We start from the raw sequence: 22,559 nt of genomic DNA, 5'->3' as shown, positions 1-22,559 counted from the left end.
CAAGGAAAAGGAAGGGCTCAGGTGTCAGTCACCTGTGCCGTAGCTTCACCAGCTTATCAACCACGTGAAGTCAACCTCGGGCAGAATAGTAATAATAATTGGTTCACAGGAGGGAAAGGCGCATCTGTCACACTTGTTTATGTGGACACCTTAATTGCACCGTAAGGGAAGGAAGGAAGGTTGTAATGAAAGTGGAAAGTGAGAAAGCGGAGCCGTAGTGGAGGGCTACTGAGTAATTTCGACTATCTGGGGACCTTTAACATGCACTGACATCGCACAGCACACGGGTGCCTTTCCGCTTCGCCTCCATCGAAACGCAGCAGCCGGCGGCCGGAATCGAACCCGGGAACTCCGGCACTGTAGTGGGGCGTCTTACCACTGTACCACCGCGCTGGGGCATCCAACATCGAGCAGAATGGAAGAGAAAAGAACAGAAGGGGAGCGAGGACCCCACCCCACACACCTCCTCACAAGGTGTCCACGTGCAGGCCGCTGGAGCGGCCCTTGCCAACGCTGCTTGCTCCCGCGCAGAAGAGCACCGCTGGCGCGTTGCGCTGCGCTGGGCGTCCTCGGATGCGGCTCATTAGGGCCAATCGCGCTGCGTGCGCCGGCGGCCGTCCGAAAAGGCCATTCGTCAAGCGGCCGTCGCGAGTGGCGGCGCTTCGGGAAGCCCCTAATCGAGCCTCGCGTCACAATAAACCCTAGGCGCTGCGGCTCAATGGATCCGGCCCGCGGCCGCACCATGTTATGTGCACGCGCGCGCGCTGCGAGTAAAGGATGGGCTCGCGCGCGCGCGCACGTAGCATTACCGGCTCCGCGACAGTGACGCCACAGCCGCACCCCCCCCCCCCTCCCTCCCCCACCCCAGCTTCCTCCACTGACCCCATCGCCAAATGCTTCGCATGCACGAGCAGTGTGTCGTTACGAGCGCGTCTTTCCATCAGTACGTTTTTTCTTTGTCGGATCGTCACAAAGTAACTTCGCTAGCTCTCCTGTGTGTCTTCGTGCAATGCCGTACGTTCTTTCGTCTTTATCCTGGTACGACCCCGGTGAGAAACGACACTGCGCCTCACCTGTGATGTCAATTTGCTTCCCGTTTTGGTGAAGTTCAGGAGAGAGAGAGAGAGACCTGGAGATAATTTAAAAATAGGGTAACTAAATATTTGTTCACGTAATGAACAAACGGGGCAAACATGGCAGTAATTGAATTATCGTAATTTAGGTTTGTTTAACGGGATTTACCAAGAGGGTTCTACTTAAGTTGAGGACAACTCAGTGGGCTATGGAACGAAAAATGGTAGGGGTAACATTAAGAGATAGGAAGCGTGCAGAGTGGGTCAGAGAAATAAATTATGTTACTGAGGTACTGACATGCTAGTGGAAATCCAGAAGAAGAAATGGGCATGGGCAGGACATGTAGTGTGAAGAGAGGATAACCGATGGTCGCTTAGGGTAACAAACTGGATTCTAAGGGAAGGAAAACGTAGCAGGGGGCGGCAGAAAGTTAGGTGGGCGGATGAGGTTAAGAAGTTCGCAGGGGTCAAGTGGATGCAGTTAGCAGAGAACCGGTTTAATTGGACAAATATGGGAGAGGCTTTCGCCCTGCAGTGGGTATAGTCAGGCTGATGATGATGATGATGATGATGATGATGAACGGGGTTTTACGTTTCAAAGTGACTCAGGCTAAGCCGAGGGATGCTGTAGTGGAATACTCCGTAAATTTCGACCACTTAGAGTTCTTAACGTGCAGTGACATCGCTGAGCACACGGGCGCCTTGCTTTTCGCCTCCATTGAAAAGCGGCCGCCGCGACCGCGATTCGGTTCCACATCCTCGAATACAGCCGTCCAGCGCCCTAACCACTGCACCTCCGCGGCGGGGCTCGTAGAGTAATTTGCTTTTCTCGGTAGTTTTTCAATGTAAAGCTTTGTTTTTACATCTAGTAAATCAGTAACATTATAAATCACTTTTGGGTAGCAATTCTCGAGCAAAAGTAATTCTTTAATGCTGAAATTGCTTCTATGAAGACTGTATCATTGCTCATCGATCTCTCGTTTTCCGTTTTGGAAACCTCGAAAGCAGGGGCAACGCGTGAGAAGCCTTGGTCAGCAAGCCAGCGAAGTTGCTCTCGCGGGCGAGTAGCGATGTGCACCGACACCTTGGAACTGGGCAAGGTTGGAGTATTTTCTTGCGCTTCGTATGAGCACAACGTCACAACTCGTGATTTTTAAGATAATTGATTCGCGTAGTCAAGGGTTCGACGGCACACCTTCTGGTCACGTATCGTGGCTTGATGAGGCCCACCGGTCACTGACTATGGTGTAAAAAACAAATGACGTTTCGGAAGCTCTACTGCTCCCTTGTTCACAGTGAGCAACAGGCTGGATGCCTCCGGTTTTTTTGTAGCAAGCACCAAGTATCGCTTTTAGAATTTTCGAATAGATAGGGTGCAATGTGCCACCGTTCTTGTTTATTGTGTTAGGCGTAGTCTGGATGATGCGTGACTTGAGATTTCGACAGGCTGGTATATTATTTCCCGTTGTCTCTATCCCTGCTTCGTTCATGTTAGTTTTGTGGCCAGTTCGCCAAGCATATGCTTCGTGTTCGCGTTCGTTGTCACTTTTTCTTTACTTACGTCGTACTGATGATCCTTGAGGCGTCTCGTAAAGTCTTTCGTTTCGCCTATGTAAACTGATGAACACTCGGTGCAGGCAATTTTGTGACTCACTCTAGGAAACGCCGCGAAGAAGCGGTTCTTCCATGTTTACAAGCTCAGTTCGTATCTCGCTTATTGGGACGTGTGCAACATGGACGCTGCGCTTGCAGAACATCCACGCCAGCGCCTCGCTGATCCCTGCTACATATAGGGGCCTGTTTCGTTTTCATCACTTTCGCTTTACCTGGCAGCCGGCTTCTTCGAGCGAGTCCATCTTCTTTGCGTGTTCCGGATGAAGGAAAGTGGATAGTCATATCTTTGCAAACCATTTTCGAATCAATTATCTTTATTCCATGGTTTAGGGCTGCATTTTCACTGCATACTTCCTTGGCACGACTGATTAGAGATGCAACCACCGACCGCTTGTGACTGAGCGTGTGCGCTCAATTAAAATCTAGGTATGTTGGTTTACGGTGCACGCGAAAACTAAGACCGGTCGGAGTGCGGGCTAAAACGGTGTCAAGGAATGGAAGACAGCCGTCGGTCTCTTCCTCAACGGCAAAGTTGATTGAGGGCTCAATGACGTCGAAGTGATCGAGGAAGGGGCGCGTGTGTTTTTGGTCTGAGACGGAGAAGCAGTTGTCCAAGTACCTCTGGAATACTTTTGGTCGCGATTGGAAGGTGGCCAAAGCTTTGCTCTCGATACAACATACATAGCGATTTAGCCGCTGCGACTGAGATGGCTGCCCCCATTTCGGTGCCAAAAGTGTGCTCCTAGAAGTTGCCGCTGCACGTAAAAAATGTGCTTTACTAGTACGCAAGGCTCGTATTTGAAGAAGCGCTAGAAAGGCGTACCTTAAGACGCACCATTTGAACGGCTGTTCAGGTTACTCTAAGGAGGGCAGAAATCTCGACGCACTGTTTGAAGCCTTGCTACGCAATAAGATAAGAGATCTGAAATTATTGCATGAACTGCGTTCAGTGTACACTTTGCATGCGTGATAAATCAAAAGCGAAAAGCAAGGCGCCCGTCTGCTGTGCGATGTCAGTGCACGTTAAAGAACCCCAGGTGGTCGGAATTTCCGGAGTCCTCCACTACGGCGTCTCTCATAGCCTAAGTTGCTTTGGGACGTTAAACCCCACAAACCAACCAAACCAACCAATCAAAAGCGAATTTAAGGCAATTTCAATTGCTTTCTAAAAGTTTTCCTATCGCGACGTCATCCCTTTTTGCGAGCAATTATTGGGAGTGTAATTTCCTTTTAAGAGTAATTTCCCCACACATATATGACACTGGGAGATGGACCTCTTTGTTATTCGGCTCAGAATGCTCAAATGTAAAATAAAACAAGCCCACAGGATGCCTCAACCGAACGGCGGCAGCAACGGTGGGTGAATTCCACGGAATGTTAGGAAATTTCGAAGCAGCGTGGTTGTTCGCACTGTTCTCGCTGCGAGAGGTGCTTACGGCACACCTTCCAACGCCGGTCATGCTATAGGGGAAACACGGAGTGTGCGAAGGAATGCCCAGCTCTCACCACCTTCCCAGTCTTCGACTGTCTTCTGCACACAGCCCGAGCATACGGTCGGCCTTCGTTACCAGACGCCTCCCTCTGCGCGCTGCACGGAGTCGGGAGGTAACAGCCCGCACAGACGCTGCAGGTTGAACGTAAGAAGCACGCGGCAATTACGCTTACTTACCGTACCCTATATGCACGAAGAAAGTAAAGGGGACAGGAGAAGGGCGGGCGGTTAAGAAAACAAATACTGCTTTTCCCAATATCGAGAGTGCATGGAAGCATAAAATGGGCATATTACCGGCGTAGCACGTTGGCTATCCACGGTACAAGCCATGATCTTTAAATGCAAATGGATGATCTTTAAACAGTCAAGCAACGGCACTGGCACAGCTCGACACATTGCCCTCAGGTGCATAAGAATGTAACAGTAGTCGCATTTACTGTCAGCATCCGGGACAATCGCTTATATTCTGCCTCGTCAGATGTCTCCAGATTGTATTCCTCTTGAATATCTGTAATAGTTGTTTTCATCCCTCTGTGCGTTGTGACATAATTACTCGTGTTTTTGTGTCAGTCTCGCGGCGAACCGCACGTGTGGGGCCTCCGGTGGTCGTTACCGGCCATGCCGATGGTCAGGCACCCGTTTAGTATAACTTCGGCCGCAGCGCGCATCCTGTGATGAAGACAACTCATGCGTGTTGACGCATGCGCCGCTCCAGTGGCTGAGCAGCCTGTAAGCACCAGGGAAAGACCCACTAAAGTTCGTTTATGTTCGCTTACTGTTGACGCCGTGTTCTCATTCCCTTCTGGCGTCGAGGTCACCGATGCCGTGCCAACAACGCGAGCTAAATTATTTCACAGCTTTAAAATGACATATATACGCTCGATCTCTGCAGCAAACGAAAGTGTCGTAAAATGTCTCGTCTATTTTACCTGATAGAGCGCCTGTTAACAGGTTACTCCTCGCTGATCATGAGGAATCAAGTGGCCTCCCATAATGCACAGCGTTTCAGCAGCTCATGTTCATCTGCAACCGCCACAGGGCCAAAGCGTAGTAGCAGCAACCGCAGACTGCCGTGTTACGGTGTTTCTACCTCATTTGTATTCTTTTAAGCGCGTACCGCATTTATATGACACTGGTACGTCTGGCTTAACCTCCAGGAGCTGCGCACCGGCCATGAAAAACAATGTTAAAGGAATGTGGATTCGTTCAGGCCGCCTCGAGCTTTTAGGTGAACAGCGACGAAAACTTGGTGAAGTTATTTTCAGTAAAAATTGAATTCCTCGTTCATTCCCCTTACGTTTAGGTTTGTCCGGCAAAAAAAGAAAATAAATAAAAAATAAAACGCATTTAGATTTACAAATATCGTAAGTCTATTCAAACGCATGTTGTACTTCCACACGTGACGGGTCGCCGTAGCCTCTGGGATGCGCGCGAGCGAAAAAGAAAATCGATGTAGGCGCATAAAGTTCTTGCTTTCGAAATCAGCCAATGGTGGCGAAACTTGTTATTTCATATTCAGTGTTCGTTTCTGCCTTATGAAAGCTCCGCTTTCTGTGAGAATGGTCTCTGCCCGCCGTACCCTGTCGATACAGGCCAAGTGCTGCTGGTCCATTGTGTCATAGCGCACGGCTGCTTTCGCATTTCACCCCCAATCGAAATGCGACCTCCGCGGCCGCGATTTGACACCGCAAACTTGGCATCGGCAGCCGAACGCCATAACCAGCATCGAGGGTCGTATTAAACGTATATTAGTCTCGTTGTGCGCTGTTTCAGTAGTAAAGCCTCGTTATATACGGAGCTGATTAGTCACGGTACGAGAAATAAACTGATCGCAGCACTCTTCAAGTTAATTTTTTTATATTTACGATTAAAATGCAGAAAAAATGACTTCCACTAAAGTAATTGGCGTCTAGTTTGGGTCTTGCTCTATTTTATGAGGCCAAAAATAGACAAGCACGAAGAGAACAAGAATACTTAATTACAAGTATACCTTTTAGGCTGTCTAGTGCGTAACTGTATTCACATGTCTGGTGATCAATCCCAAAGTATTAGTTTACGAGGCGCACTAGGGTACAACGTGTGGTTGCTCAACTAGAATAGAACACAAGAATTTTAGTTTTAACACAATAATATACCGAAAGTAAAAAAATAGTATACTCACAGAAGTGGCCGTATTGTGATCTTCTATTACGTGCAGAACTACTGATTAAATCGATCAGAAACAATTGATTATAACCCTAAATAAGCTCAGAAGAAGTAAAACTGAAAAACATTGCAGCATACCGAATCAATATATATATATATAAAGAGAGAGAAAGAAAATTTAGACCTGTATACATTGGATACATTGGCCACTTCTGTGAGTATACTATTTTTTTATTTTCTGTATATTATTGTGTTAAAACTAAAATTGATATGGGTACTCTACTATCGATCATATCCATACCACCAACCAGGTGATAGAAAAATGCTCGGAATATAACCAGCCCTTATACATAGCATTTATTGATTACGAAAAAGCATTTGACTCAGTAGAAACCTCGGCGGTCATGGAGGCATTGCGAAATGAGGGTGTAGACGAGCCGCACGTGAAAGAACTGGAAGATATATATAGTGGCTGCACAGCAACCACAGTTCTGCATAAATAAAGTAACAAAAGTAGCAGGGGGCGGCAGAAAGTTAGGTGGGCGGATGAGGTTAAGAAGTTCGCAGGGGTCAAGTGGATGTAGCTAGCACAGAACCGGGTTAATTGGAAGAATATGGGAGAAGCCTTCGCCCTGCAGTGGGTATAGTCAGCCTGATGATGATGATGATGATCATGATGATGATGGCGTTGGATGTGATATATTGGGTCAAATGAAATTAACGCACAACTCAAGGAACAACTAAAGAAGACTATTATTACGACTTCATAATATTGCCTGTAAATAAAAATCACAACGAATTCTAATGTAGTGAAGTGATTGAATACCGGCGAGTATCATAGCAGTCAACTTGCCGTTCTAACATTAACAGGCTCACCATTTCCTGCCTCGTCGAATTGGTAGGCGCTATACCAAGTCGGCCTTCGCCACTGTGGTGAGAGGCTGAGATGAGACTCCAGCCTTCCAAAGACACCTGGATCCCGACACGAGATCTAGGCCACGCAGACACGCCCGTACGGCGTGGTTAAAGCGGAACTTTGCATCTCTGTCACTCATAGCCACTTGAGTAACATACATCACGATCCTTGATTCTTGCGAGAGTGACTCTGACTGGGGATGACAAGAATTAAGACAGCGACAATGGCATATACATCTTAAATCTACCACAATATATTGCGCCAAGGAATGCTGTCACACGTTATACTACGTCTAGCAGCGTTAAACCTCTCCAATTTGTTATTGTCCGCTTAGGTACAGTGCGCAATAAATAATTCGCCGATATAACGCCCCACTGCCCTGTTTTATTTCGCGGCTGTCATTTATGCCGCTGGCTGTAACACATTGGCTCTGAAATTGCATCCTTAGAGAAATCGAGGTTCGTTAAGGTCACACAAAATTGCTGGCGTACTGGAAAGTGTTGAATACCTCTCGCGAGCTAACCTCGACTTGTTGCAGCAGAACAAGCCTTTCTCGTGTATTTGTGCGTCAAAGTTGAACAGAAAGCTGAAGCCATTGCTGAGAAATGCAGGCACGATTCCCGAGTTCTACAGCATATAAATTGCCGGCGTTAACCCCGAGAGCTCTGCGGGTGCTTAGCAAAGGAATTAGCATAACCCGAGTGACTTCTTCAGAAGAAATTCATGCGACGACTATTAAAAGCACCAAGAATCGCCGAGAACCTTTGGCAGACTTCTCCATAAAGCTAATCGCGCGTCTACGCACGTGCGTGCATTTTCCGTTGCGTGCTTTCGTGCAGCGGTATAACGTCCTGTGAAAGGTCGCATTTCAGCCCAGCATTATACAGCGCGCAACACCTAAATGATCCCACATGTCGGCTAGCGTCGTAAATTTTCGAGCCTCGAAAGCAACTGCCGGGGCCGCGACCACATCACCCCGCTTCTGCTTCTCAAACGCCGGAATAAAACGCACCAGCTATCGTCGAAACGACCCCAGCGACGTCTCTTTGCCGGATGGATTAATTCCGCGGCTATACTAATCCCACTCTGCAGTATGTGCGACCACTTTGGCGAAAGCGGGGCGCGCAAACGCCACTAATGGGCTTGCCTACACTCGGCGCGCTGCTCGCAAAAACGCCCGCATCCGCGCGGCCGCCGCCCGAAGGAACCCGGAGCGCGCACGCAAATGCATTCTGGAAACGCCCGGCGGGCCATTTGTGTGACTCGGCGGCGAAGCGCGGGAACCCGCTGCGGAGGAGTCATAATTCATCACCTTGCGATAGCGGATTGTTCGCGGCGTGCCTAATCAGCATTTCGGCAGCTTCCAGCAGCCGCAGGGTTAACGACCAGAGCGGCGGAAAGAAGGACAAAAAGAGGCGATTTATCCCGATGCCATCTCACTTCCGCTGCCCAACACCCAACTAATGCCGTAAGAACATGGGAATTGAGTGCACGACATGCTTCGGAATGGCGAATCAAGGAGTCGCACTCGATATTCCTTGAAATTTTCCGTCATGATTACGAGCACCTGCGCAAAGCGACGACGCCAGAGAAACTTGTCGCGAAGCCATAAAGAGAGCAGCTGCCGTTCACACCTTCGTTCTCAGCCGCCATCGTGATGAGCTCAACCTTCTCTTTCCTTCCAGTGAACAGCCCCGCTTGACACGATGGCGGCGTACTCGTACAAGGCGCTATCGGGGCACCCTAACTCGGACACGGATGCAACTCTACAAGCTGCTGATTGTGTTTCCGGGGGACGCGCTTACTGCATTACAGCAGGAAAGATCGCACCGCAAAGAGGCTGCTGGACGGCCCTTCAGTAGATGTACTCAACTCGCTAAAGGATGACTTTACCGATGTAGTAGCGAGAAAAGGCGCATCTTTTATTTATGACGACGTACCTTTCGCTCGAACAGAGTGTGTGAAGCAGCGCATGTAGCCGGGAGCGAGTGAGGAGCGGGAAAGGGGATGAGAAGAGCATGCTCGCTAAATGATGGCCGCGTTCCGTGCATCGCAGGGCTAATTAGACATCGATCTGAGAGCTCTTTTCTCGAAGTACGCGCAGCATGACTGATGGTGATGGCTATTTACGTAGTCCCACTGACTCGCGTATGGGCAGGATCGCTAAACTAACCAGGTTCAGGCCGCCACTGCACTCCACGTCGGGAGTGTGTGAGTAATTAAATAACATAAAATCGAGTGTTTATTTCACCGTATTTGCAATATGCCCCCAAGCAGACGGACACCGATGACTCACCGTCAGCACACATGTGCAACTACAAAGAAAGACCCTTTTAAAATTTAAAAACAAAACGAATGAATGTCGAATGTACGAAAGCAAATAATTAGGAGAAAAGACAATGACTTTCTCGAAATCTAAACGAAACCAAGACTACATTCAAAGCCAGCAAACAAGGGACAGCATGATCAAAGCAACTCGTGCGTACTAAAAGATTCTGACTGTTTTATACCCTTGGCATCTACCGATCAGATCTCACGTGATCCGTTATAAACTCCGAAGAGCTTTGAAAAGTAGGCTTGTGATCCGTGCGCAAAGGTGCATCGTTCCGCACTCGCGCTAAATTTCAATGCCGACGCACGCATGCAGTCTACTTGAGAAATCGGCCTTTTTTTGCGGTCTTGTCTAGACTCTGAAAGCTCTATCCTCGGCGAGAGTGGTCTCTCTGCTTTTGAAATATCGTTGTCCATCGATATAGGCCAATTTAAGATTCTCACAATTGTCTTCTCAATAGCTACGTCAAAAAATTAAAGTTCATGTAAGCATGGAAGTGCCTTCGTTCGTTCCGGCATATTTTTCTCGTCATACATGTACATTCTCTCCTTGTCGTGTTATGAGCTCGAATCGGTGAGGCCTGAAAGTATGGAAAGCTGCGGAGCAAACGCTGGCCGCCCAAAACACGATAATGGTGCAATGATCTAGTTTCGGTTAGCAATGCCAAAAGCGAGTGGTATATTTGTTACAAATAACCTTCGATGCGCGCAGTCGGACGTTAGGCGCATGCAAGGTGACTTAGTGTGTCCCCTTCAAGTTCATTTAAAACGATAAAAAATTGTTATATCTCGACTCCACTGAATTATGTCAGTGTCTCATGAATTTTTCATATGTCAACCTGTATAGAGCAGCGAGAAACAGCCAAAGTTTGCACTGTTGCGACTATGAGCACAAACACCAAAGAATTTAAGCTTGTTGTTCTAACTACTCAGTAATAAATGATTAAGTCGGCTATTAATCCACAGAATCGACATGAATCCATTAATTCGATCCCGTGAGACTGGGAAATATATTACGCATCATCCGTAATAATCTAATATGAGAAAGACAGGGAAAAAGAAGTACGTTCAGCGGACCCGTCTTATGCGGCCGGATAAAGCTAATGGTTTGCAATAACCTCACTGGAAATCTTGTCACTGAAAGTATTGCACAATCGACAAAATTATCCGGTTCTTCTTATTTTTCGAAGCGCTCGAATGCAACAACCCGTTCGTTCTTTAATTACAACCGGCGGTTTGGGTCGGTCCCACCGTAATCGACAGTGTCTGGGGCTTTCCGCAATTTCGAGGACGCTTGGGTGAGTGGAGAATGGAATCTTCGATAGCGGACTGCCGACGGTTCCTGCCTGTTTCTGATATCTGCTTCCTTGCAGGACTAGCTAGATCCATACGTCCGTGCAACGGGAAAGAAAAAGAAAACTCACTCCGGTTGCGCCAGGTACGGGGCCCGTTATTACTACCTGGTGCGTGAAATATCCCCGCGTTATTTGCTTTTATTGCATAAAGGAGAACACGGCATCCGCAAGTCTAGTAAGTTTGTGTACTCACAGAAAAAAAAAAAAAAAAAGATATGCGCGCGCACAGAGCGAGAGGAACATAAGACGTTGTGAGGATCTGGCAAGGTGCGAAAGAGAGAGAGGTAAGGCTATTATTGTTTCCGCAGATCTAGTAGCAATCAAGTTCTTTGTGTGAATAAGTAATTGTTTTCTTTAACAAACCCGTCAAATAGCAATGTCTCAAACATTTCGAGCACAGAAAAATTTCTCTGTGTTTGAGATAAAAAAAAATAAAAAAAGTCAGAGGCGATCGATGGGTCGCTCCGAAGGTAATTCGTGAGTATAGCTCGTTTTTCCCGCACAGGCCCCAACACAAGCTTTCTTACGTGCTTTGATTTATTGACTATTTGATGCCACTTGTTTTCGTTTAACGCGTCGCGTGTGGCGTGTGGCCCGCGCGCACACGTTACATGAAGCACAGCTTCGCCCTCTATACTGTTTTCCCCGGTGCCGCGAGAAGCCGTTCCCGCGGCAACCGGTGCCGTCTCCACGCAGAGATATTCCATTCCTGCTCCCGTGACATGTGCTAATGTGGTTTAGTGAGACGCGTGCTCGGTTTCGTGTCTGCTTGCTTGCATGTTTGTGTATTGAAATTTTTATTATTGACCGTTTCTAGGTGACTTCAGACGATAGACAGTTTTTTCTCAGGCATGGGGCCTTAATTCCCAAGCAATGAAAAACTTTGACGTCAAGAAACTTCAGACAACGGCCGACATTTCAAAGCAAAACTTCAGACGTGGCTGCTGCTGAAGGACCGCATTCACGCTAGGCTGACACAAAGGGACGAACGTCGGTGCTTGCACGCGTGCGTATTTTTGTGCCTTTCTATACGTGAACCTGGCTGTGGATCGAAAGTTACGTGCTCAAGTATCAACGCACCCGCCCAAAAGGCCGTGCAAAAAAGCACTGAACTTTCTTGTGGCGAAAAACAGCGCTTACACGAACAGAGTGGACGAGGGGCACGACGCTGGTGCGTGTGCGTGAGCATGTGTACGTTCTTTCGTGCGTGCGTGATAGAGAGAAAGAGAGAGAGAGAGAGCGCCGCGTCTCCACTCTATTCCGTTCGTGTAAGCGCTGTTATTTATCAACCGATCATGCACGGCCAAGCCCCACTTTTCACATGGTTAAAACTGCTTCGGTATCCCAGCTTCTTTTTTTTTTTTCTTTTTTTCAAACGATTATATATGAAACCCGTATTCACATTATCATCCGCCCCTGCTGAAGTTCTCATTAATATCCCCTGAATTTTGGAGTGCAAGAATCGTATGACAAACACGGCAGCGAAGGAAGGCGGCCATGACTGCCACTCACCGAAGGAGGCCTTGCCGGTGGGTGCGTAGGAGAGCATGTATCCCTGGAGCTTGACGTGCTTGTTGGGGTGCGGTCGGGGTGGCTTCCAGCGCAACGTAAACGAGTGCTCAGCGATGGCGTCAATGGTCACCTCGCGTGGTGGACCCAGAGGCCACTGCTGTTCCGTCGTTTCTTGGACCGGAAAAGAGAAAGGGGAAGGGAGGAGGAAGAGGGTCACTGCTCTGCATACCGTCACGGTAGAACACAGGAGGTAGACTCCATCTCGCGTTGCATTCCAAATAGCCAACCACACACGTCAAAAAACCGTCGCCACATACTAGCAATTTTTGCCCTACAACCCCGCCGGGGTGGCGCAGTGGTTACGGCGCTCGACTACTGTTCCCAAGGACGCGGGATCGAATCCCGGCCTCGGCGGCCGATTTTCGGTGGAGGCGAAAAGCAAGGCGCCCGTGTGCTGTGCGATGTCAGTGCACGTAAAAAACCCCAGGTGGTCGAAATTTCCGGAGTCCTCCACTACGGCGTCTCTCATAGCCTAAGTCGCTTTGGGACGTTAAACCTTACAAACCAACCAACGTTTACCCTACACATGTACGTCGAGGGGCTCAGCGTGCAGTCTACGGCAGACACCGTGAAATGTGCGTCCATAAAGACTAAATCATTGGTGTAAATTGTGGAGAAGTGACATTGACTATTTCACGAGGCAGAGAAAACGAGGGGACCCGACCAAAGAACCTGCATAACCGTCGGGCACCTGAACGGCAGCCAGCTTAAAGCAGTGGACAATAATATAATGTAGGTCGCTGAGCTGGTTGGCTAAGCATCATTACAAACGGCAGTTGAGAAAACAACGACGCCGAAGAAACACACAGACAAGTGTGATGCTGCACTATCAACTGAATCATTACCTTAGATTCGCGACCTTTTTCTTACTTCACTTAATCTGCCTGTCGTTTCTACCCTCTTTTTTATGAAGTCATCCAGTCACTGGATATAGATGGAGCTTGGATTCTTTTCAGAGATAAACTAATGGCTTTAATTGAGCAACACATCCCTTCAAAAATTATTACACGGAGACGCCGGAATGATAAGCCATGGGTGGATAAGAAAATTCGGGCATTAATTAATAAGAAACGCCGTCTGTATGCCACATATATAAGAAATCACAAGCAGTCTGTTTTCCAGGAAATGCGCCAGATAAGCTACAAAATTAAGCAAGAAATAAAGGTAAATAAGCATATTTATATTTCATCGCTTGATACAAAGTTAAGAGAAAATCCAAAAGAATTTTGGAAATTTATTAAAATCAATAGTAAAAGAGGTGACCTCTGTCCCTACTTTGTTAGTTGACGAGAAGACAGTGTCCGACGATTATGAGAAGGCCTGCTGTTTCAATTTTTATTTTCAATCCGTCTTTACTGCCGCATTCTCTGGTGAATTGCCTGAAGCACAAGAAAAAGCCTACGAGGACATGCCCGCGGTTACTGTCACATATAATGGTGTCCTCAAGTTACTTTCTAGCCTAAAAAACAAATCAGCCAGTGGGCCTGATGCCATCCCGTCGCATGTATTGAAAGCTTGTTCACAAGAAATTGCGCATTTCTTAGTAGCCTTGTTTAATAAATCACTATACAGCATTTCTTTACCTGCAGACTGGAAGGCAGCAAATGTCATCCCAGTCCACAAAAGTGGTCCCAAAAAGGCATTGCAAAACTACAGACCAATCTCTCTTACATGCATATGCTGCAAAACTATAGAACACATTATTTACAGTTCTGTGATGAAACATCTCCAAAACAATAATTTCTTCTCAAATGCTCAACACGGCTTCAGGCCTGGCTTGTCGTGCACGACTCAACTGGTAGAATTTTCTCATGATCTCTTTTATTATTTTGATCTTGGTTTTCAGGTAGACTGCATCTTTTTGGATTTCCGCAAAGCCTTTGATACCGTTCCTCATGCTTTATTGTTATATAAATTATCTTCTCTCTGTATACACCCTGAAGTAGTAGACTGGATTAGAGGTTACTTATCTGGGCGAACTCAAAATGTTGTAATCAATGGTACTAATTCAACGAATGTCACCGTAACCTCTGGCGTGCCCCAAGGGTCTGTCTTGGGGCCTTTGCTATTTCTAGTCTTTATAAATGATATTGTTGAAGGGCTTGAATGTAAAGTGAGATTATATGCTGACGATTGTGCCATTTACAGGAATATACGAAATGATCTTGATGTAAGTAGTATACAGAGTGATCTGAACAAAATTCATTGTTGGTGCACTAAATGGGGCATGTCTTTGAACACTGCTAAATGCCAGTATGTCTCATTTTCCCGTAAACGTCTTCCCGTGAGATCAGTCTATAATTTGGACGGGCTACCACTTGAAAAGGTCCAACATTACAAGTATCTAGGGGTCTATTTTTCAGAAAATTTGACATGGAACCGACACATAGAATATTTAACCTTAAAGTCATCTAGAACGCTAAATCTCATTAGACGAAATTTTTATAAAGCCCCCACAAAAGTAAAAGAACAGCTATACGTAACTAACGTCCGTCCTATACTCGAGTATGCTTGTGCGGCATGGGACCCTCAAAGCTCTTACCTTGTGGAAAAACTTGAACGCATCCAAAACCGCGCTGCCAGGTTTGTTTCCGGCAACTATAACTTCCGTAGTAGCATCACATTAATTAAAGAAAACCTTAGATGGAAAACATTGGCTCACCGGAGACTAACCGCAAAATTAGAACTTTTTTACCAAATATACTCTGATCTTACGGGAATAAACAAGAGCTTGTACATTCTACCTCCACATTTTATCTCTGAACGCCGCGACCATAAGCTGAAAGTTCTTGTAACGCGATGTCGAACTGATGTGTTCCGTAATTCCTTTTTTCCTCACACTTCTTCACTTTGGAATAGTCTTCCTAAGAGCATAGCACAATGTAAAACAGGTAAACATTTTCAGTCTTTCCTGGCGTCCAATTTGTCGTAGTAGCTTTCCACCCTTTTAAACCTGTTTTTCGCACTCACATTTTCAGTGTTGTTCTTTTTACTGTTAAACAAATGTGCTTTACTGTATACTTTCGGTATTGTAACATGCTCATTTTAGGTATTTTTTTCCGTTATTGCCCCCCCTGCTGTAATGCCCCTGGGCGCTGCAGGTACTTGTATAAATAAATAAAGTCAGCTCTCTCTTTCTTCACTTCATCTACCTGCTGCTATACTTAGTGGGACAAGCGTAGAGTCTACCTTGTCCCATCTACCTTGTCCAAAGAAGGAAAAGCGAAAAAGAAGACGGCACGGCACGTAGAAGGATATATATATATATATACATATATATATATATATATATATATATATATATATATATATATATATATATATATATATATATATATATATATATATATATATATATATATATATATATATATATATTTGGTTGAGGGTGGCGCTGGTTAACACTCTCAAGGTTCGTATACAGACAACATTAATAACCAAGAAAGTAGCAGGGGGGACAGCGGCCGATGTAGCTCAGTTGGAAGAGCACCGGACGCGATATTCGGAGGTCGTGGGTTCGGATCCCACCATCGGCACGTTGTTTTTTCTTCTACTTTGTGTCTAATTATCTTTCCCCTTAACAGATTACATTACTAATTTTTCTGATTATCGAAGTAAAAATTAAAAAAAAAAGACAAAGTACAATCCCCAATGCTTTCCTTGGCCTCACCGACTGTTGGCTTCTTTCATTCATATATATATATATATATATACTGAGTACAATATCATGCAGACAAGTAAAATTATAAATGCACGCATATCAGGAAAGAACACACGAAAGAAGGGGACTTTTGGCCACCCAAAAAGAAGATGGGGAATGAGGAAAGTGTCAGACCGCCAACCAACATTTCGACGGTGGGATTTGTGCTCTTCTGGGCACGGATATGGGTCCTCTGCCTGCCCTAAATTTAAATTCCCGTCTCCTGCAGAATACGTTTTCACTCGCACTTAGCAGGAGAAATGTATGCCCGTGTGGTGTCCTGCCATCGCTCTCCCACGGTGACCATCTGTTGTGAGACCGTGGAACGTGCTTGATCAGAACGCGAGGAAAAAAGAAAGCCTAATTTCGTCTGCAACTGCAGCTTACTTGCTTTCGTTCAATTACAACTAGTCGGCTGTGCTTATTTACGCAGTTATGTTTCTTCTTAGCCTGGAAATAACTTTGATTTGGTCCTCAGTATTATTTAAGCCGCTGATATTAGCACCATTGTTTTAATCTATGCTAGCTACACCAGTGCAGCAAAAATACATTGTAGGTATAGGAGATTTCCTACACTGGTGTAGCTGGTGTAGCTGGTGTAGGTTAAACAAATGACCCTTTTGTCTGTTTTTTGTTTGTTTGTTTTTTTGTTATGCTTCAGACAGTACATAAGTATAGTGCCAAGGAGCAGAGGCAAATTGCGATAACAATGATCGCCTGACTAGGCCCATGTCCCAACAAAAACTTGCAGCACAACAGCACAACACATAGCAATCACTGCATATATAAAGCAAAATTACACATGAACGGAGGGACTCTGTGGTTATAAAGGGGAACAAAAAATAGCAATTGTGAAAGCAGCAATAGGTAATCCAGATATACATTTACATAACAACATATATACAGAATAGATTAACAGTATGAGTTGAATATTATTAATTAAAAAAAAAAACAAATCACCCGGAATATTTCCCGCAGTGGAACATAACAAAATTACAGGACGACAGTGCATTATCATATGCTATTGATAAACAACGTCGCTGACCAAAGCCTGTAACTATGCTTACATATTATGCACAGAATAAGCTTTCGAATTTTATTGAAGGAACGAGGGGAAGGACAATCGATGATTTCGATTAGAGGAGGGAGAAGGTTTGGTTTGGTTTTGGGGTTTAACATTCCAAAGCGACTCAGGCTATGAGAGACGCCGTAGTGAAGGACTCCGGAAATGTTGACCACCTGCGTACACTGACATCGCACAGCACACGGGCGCCTAGCTTTTCGCCTCCACCGAAAAGCGGCCGCCGAGGCCGGCATTCGATACCGCGTCCATGGGAACAATAGTCGAGCGCCGTAACCACTGCGCCTCCCCGGCGGGGCGGAGGGAGAAGGTTCAAGTCGTTAGAAATTTGCCATTTCAGCAGTTGCTACCAGAATTCGCTGTAATGGAAGGTTTCAAGAAAGAGTGGTGTCTGAACGTGCAATAGGGTGAATTCTTAGCGTAGGCACAAAAACAAAAAAAGTAAGAAACATTCGCTTTTTGCTTTCACCTCTTGATAGATAGTTTCGCAGAGCTGTTGGTAATAAAAGGCTTCAAGTTTCATGGTACCATCCTTTGCAAAGTATTCGGACACGTGCTCATAAGAAGATAAGCCATGGACGAATCTTAAACCTTTCTTTAGCATCAGGTATAGCTTTTTAAGGTTACATTTTGAAGCAACGCTCCAGACATGCGGGCAGTAAAGTAACCGGCCATAAGTTAAGGTAAAATATAGCTGACGTTTCAGGTTCTTCGGGAGGTAAGCTTGAATTCGGTTCAGCAACCCTAAAATTTCAGCAATAATACTTTTTATTGAATTCACATGCTCTGACCAGCGAACGCTATCCTGAAATTTAACCCCTCAGTATTTATGCTCGGATATCTTTTCTGAAGTCCCCAGAATAAATTTAAAGGCCTTGGGTCCGTTTATTTCTAAGACCAAAGAAACTACATTTGCTTTCCTTCCAATTTAAATTAAGTTAGTTAGCATCAAGCCACTGCAATAGATTTTGAGGCTACAGATTTGCGGTTGCGCTAAGGGATGTTAAATTATCAGAAGAAAAGAAAACATTTGTATCATCCGCATAGAGAATAATATCTTCGGTGTCGGAAAGAAAGATTATGTCATTTATATATAAGAGAAAAGTTATAGGACCTAGAATGAATCAATCCTTGCGGGACACCGATTTTTATGGATCCGGCATCTGAGACGACGCTGTGTATTGTGACACATTGCTTACGATTTAATAAGTAGTTGCGTATGACTTGAAGTAGAAGGACTCTTATGCCGTAAGGAGGTAATTTGGTGTATCATATGTCGTCCTGTGTGAAATCAAATGCCTTTTAAAAATCTAAAAAGATACCTATGTTGCATAGTTGTTGATCGATATTATCGGTACTTTTATCTCGAATTTTTAGCAGCCCAGAAGCAATGGATTTAGGTTTCTGGATACATAATGATACTCAGATTGTAAACTGGAATTATTTAAATGATTGATTAATCTGATGTTAATAGTTTTTTCCACCATCTCTGAAAACAGTGGCAAAATTGATATGACCTAAATTACCAACATAATTCAGAGCTCCTCCTTTGCGGGAAACAAACTTTTGCTATTTTATTTTTTTCAAGAAAACGCCTGTTAAAAACACCAGAATAATAAATCGACACAGTGCATATAAGATCTGCTACAGCCTTGATTGGTGGTGCACTGATCCTGTCCAAGCCAGACGTGGAGCTATTCTTAATATCGCTGATTATGCTGACAATTATCACGAAAGTAACATGTTTCAAATACTATGCTCCGAATAATATGTTTGATATATGTAGTAGCTTGTAGAGAGGATGCTGAGTTCGTGGCACCTAAAAAATCTAGAAAATGTCGATTAAAGGCATCTGCATGGCTTTCGCCACTGAGAGGTTGCTCAAATAATTTCATTTCATGAGGTACACCATAGCAGATTGTCTCAATAAGCTCTTTATTTTGCGCAACATTTTTTTGAAGATCAAAGTGAATAGTGGCAAATTTATAAGTGTAGCAGCATGTACGAGACTTACTTAAATCGATTCGTAAGCAATCACAAGTGAATCATTTACCCGGCCTTTGCTGGTACGCGGTGGACAGATTCTAAATTAGGATCCATTAGTTCCGGAAGCCCCAGTTTGCGTTCCAGGTCGTTCAACTTCTCATTATCTTTCTTTACCATACCGTGAATTACAAGGTTGTTACGGCGGCTGTATTGCTCCAGCTCGTTTCCCTGACTCTCAATTTCTTTCGCGCAAAGAAAGTTGCCACACTTTATTGCTTTATTTTTTTTTTTTTTTTGCGTCAGCAACTTCTCTGTCGTGAGCGTCCAGTTTTTCTAGAATTTTAATTGTCATATTTGTCAGAAACAAGTTGGATTAGCGCCTCAATTACATCTGCCTTCGATATCAGTTAGAAAGCGCCCTATCTTTCGCCACGAGTAGAACAAGCGGTGAAAGCTGCTCATTTCTGTTATTCAGCTTGGATTCAAGGTTACAATTTTTCGGCGTTATGGAAGTCGATCCATCCCGTTTTTTAGCAGCGTTTTTAAAAGTATTGCAGTTCCAGTTAGCATTTAGAGAGTCGGCCTTCTTGCGATATTGACTAGAACTGACACGGGAACATGTACTAATATTATATGCATTTTGATATGGCATGCACTTAACAGGAACACCATCGCTAGGTATCTCTTCACATGACATGAAAATCTGTATTCGCTCTATATATGGGGCCCAGAAGCCCATCAAGTTGATTTTTCTTCTAGTATCCTCTGCCTTATTTTCAGGTGACAAGAAAGGCTGGTTTCTAAAAAACAACCCGGTGGAAAGTGCCCCACGGGGCGGTACTGAGTAAGCTGAGTCCTTTGGTATTGAGCAATGCCAAAGTGCGCTTGTGAAAATTGCAGAGGAGCTTCGTCTAGAGATCAAACTTTACATGGTGCAACTTTAGTTAATCTTGAATTTACTGAAATAGCTGTGCTGTTGGTAGGGTTGGTCCACGCCACAGTGAATGGCTTGCGAAAATTTCGACCACCTGGGGTTCTTGACCGTGCACTGACATCGCACAGCCCACGGGCGCCTTGCTTTTCGCCTCCATCGAAAAGCGACCGCCGCATTCGGGATGAGATGTCGCATCTTTGGGCACAGTAGTCGAGCGCCCTAAACACTGCAGCATCGCGGCGGGGTAATAGTTGAGCTGACCTCTGGAGCGTATACATATTGCTTTCCACAATCATGTTTCTCATTTATCCGACAGGAAGGAAGTGATTGACCCGAATAGGATATCTGCATCTTAGTAAAATAAACTCGCGCTCGAGCAAAACGATGAATTTTGCTTTACCAGTCGCTATAGCACACTCCCCACTCCCTTAAACCATTCTGAAACGCATTTAAAACTGAAAAAAAAAAAAGAAAAGCACGTTCGTTTTCGCTGAAATACTGCTTCCTTTTGATAGGCACGCCCTAGACCAGCAAGCGCATCCAATGAGCTCCATATACGAACCCTGTCACAGCTCTTTCTTGAGTGTCTGCGTCGTGTTTACATGCTGGGCTTGAGGGAGCGTGCGTCGAACTGGAGGAGCAATGGAGAAGACAGCGGACAACCCGACGCTAGGGTTATTAAAGTGGTTTCGAAATCTCCTTCCTCCAAATCACTGTGCCTGTACCTTTCCGCCGTCGGTTATTGGCCTCTGTATTCCACGCACGCCGTAGAGCACCTTATATTTCTGGAGGATGTTCTCCTGCGCACACTGATGCACGGAATATTTCGACGTCTCTAAGAACTCTTCCCGACTGATTGAAAAACTGCTTTCATTTTGTTGTCTTCTTTACGTGTGTGTTGCGGTCTTTGTTATTTACTCTAGTTTGGTAGCATTATAAATTATTTCGCATACGCTTGTATTTTCTTTTTCTCTTTCTTCCTTTTTTCACAAAGCGAGAGATCTGCAACGTTATTTGTGGCAAGGAAGGAAGACAGGATTGAGAAAAGCATGCCAGTTCCGCAGCGCACGAAAGAGTTGAAAAGTGAAAATCGTAAAAAAATATGAAGCTGCCTAATATTTTGGGAAATATTTTATGTACATTTCGTTTCAGCGTGACATTTCCTGCGTGAGACATGATTTCATTCATGCTAAAAAAAAATACACATTTCTTATAAAAGAGCGAAATTTTTTCTCTCCCCCCCCCCCCCCCCCCCCCCCACCCACCCTGTATATGATACGGATAGTGCAGTACACATTTTTCAAATTGTCCACCACGCTGGTTTGATTTGAAAGTGGACCCTGAAGGGAAGAACGCATACGATACTCAAATTGCTTTAATTTCTAAGCATATGACACGGCATTAATATACTACACAATCTGAAGCAATATACCAGAAAATACTAATACAATAAAAAAAAAAAAATGAAGCTGTTTTTCATGTAGGGTTGTGCAGGAACTTGGGTGCAACCGACAATCATAACTCAACCACGGCGCAAGCGGCCGTAATGTACTGTATTTCAAACGAATTTTTGCATCCTTCCCTACACGGATTTCAAAGGGCTTCTCATGCGAAACCCAACTAGCACTCTTCCTTCATGACTTACATGCTAATCTCGACCGTAACATGCAGACCGACGCCATTTTTCTAGATTTTGCGGAAGTCTTTGACAAGGTCCCTCGCCGCCGACTATTACTAAAACTTTCGCAGCTCAACCTACACAGTAATATTTTAAAATGGATTGAGGAATTTCTGACTAATCGTTCGCAGTCAGTCTGTATTAACAGCCACCTGTCTAAGTCCATCCCAGTAACATCTGGCGCCCCGCAAGGATCTGTCCTTGGTCTCCTTCTATTCTTAATATATATTAACGACTTGCCCATGCATGCTTCCTGCAATATTAGAATGTTCGCGAATGACTGTGTCATTTACCGTACCATTAAAAATCGTGATAATCAACACACCCGTCAAGCAGATCTTAACAATGTATTAAACTGGTGCAATAATTGGTTGATGCTCCTTAATCCTACTAAATTCAAACTCATGTCCTTTTCTCGTCGTCGTAACCCTTATCGCTTTTATTACTCAGTTACTAATACACCGATTGAGCTAACAGAATCGTACAAATATCTGGGAATCACCGTCTCTCCTGATCTGCCATGGCGCGCTCATATTAGTAACATCATTTCAGCAACAAATAAAGCATTAGGTTTCCTTAAGCGTCATCTCCGTCTTGCCCCACCTCAGGTAAAGCTGCTCGCATACAAATCACTGGTAAGACTGAAATTAGAATATGCATCTGCCATATAGAAACCACATCA

General features: G+C 45.1%; 1 protein-coding gene across 1 annotated transcript in view; it reads right to left on the bottom strand.

The window, feature by feature from the left end:
* LOC146202773 (uncharacterized) overlaps positions 1-22,559 on the bottom strand; it is a 152,886-nt gene that overhangs the window by 48,116 nt on the left and 82,211 nt on the right. The window contains exon 2 of the mRNA XM_084588328.1: positions 12,439-12,609. Coding sequence (XP_084444454.1) covers positions 12,439-12,609 — 171 coding nt within the window. The remainder of the gene's footprint in view (positions 1-12,438; positions 12,610-22,559) is intronic.

The sequence above is a fragment of the Amblyomma maculatum genome, chromosome 1, assembly GCF_055883805.1.
Source record: "Amblyomma maculatum isolate TAMU_Amacu chromosome 1, ASM5588380v1, whole genome shotgun sequence".
NCBI classification, from domain to species: Eukaryota; Metazoa; Arthropoda; class Arachnida; order Ixodida; family Ixodidae; genus Amblyomma; species Amblyomma maculatum.
The sequence above is the reverse complement of the archived record's forward strand: the minus strand, read 5'-3'. Positions and strand labels throughout refer to the sequence as shown.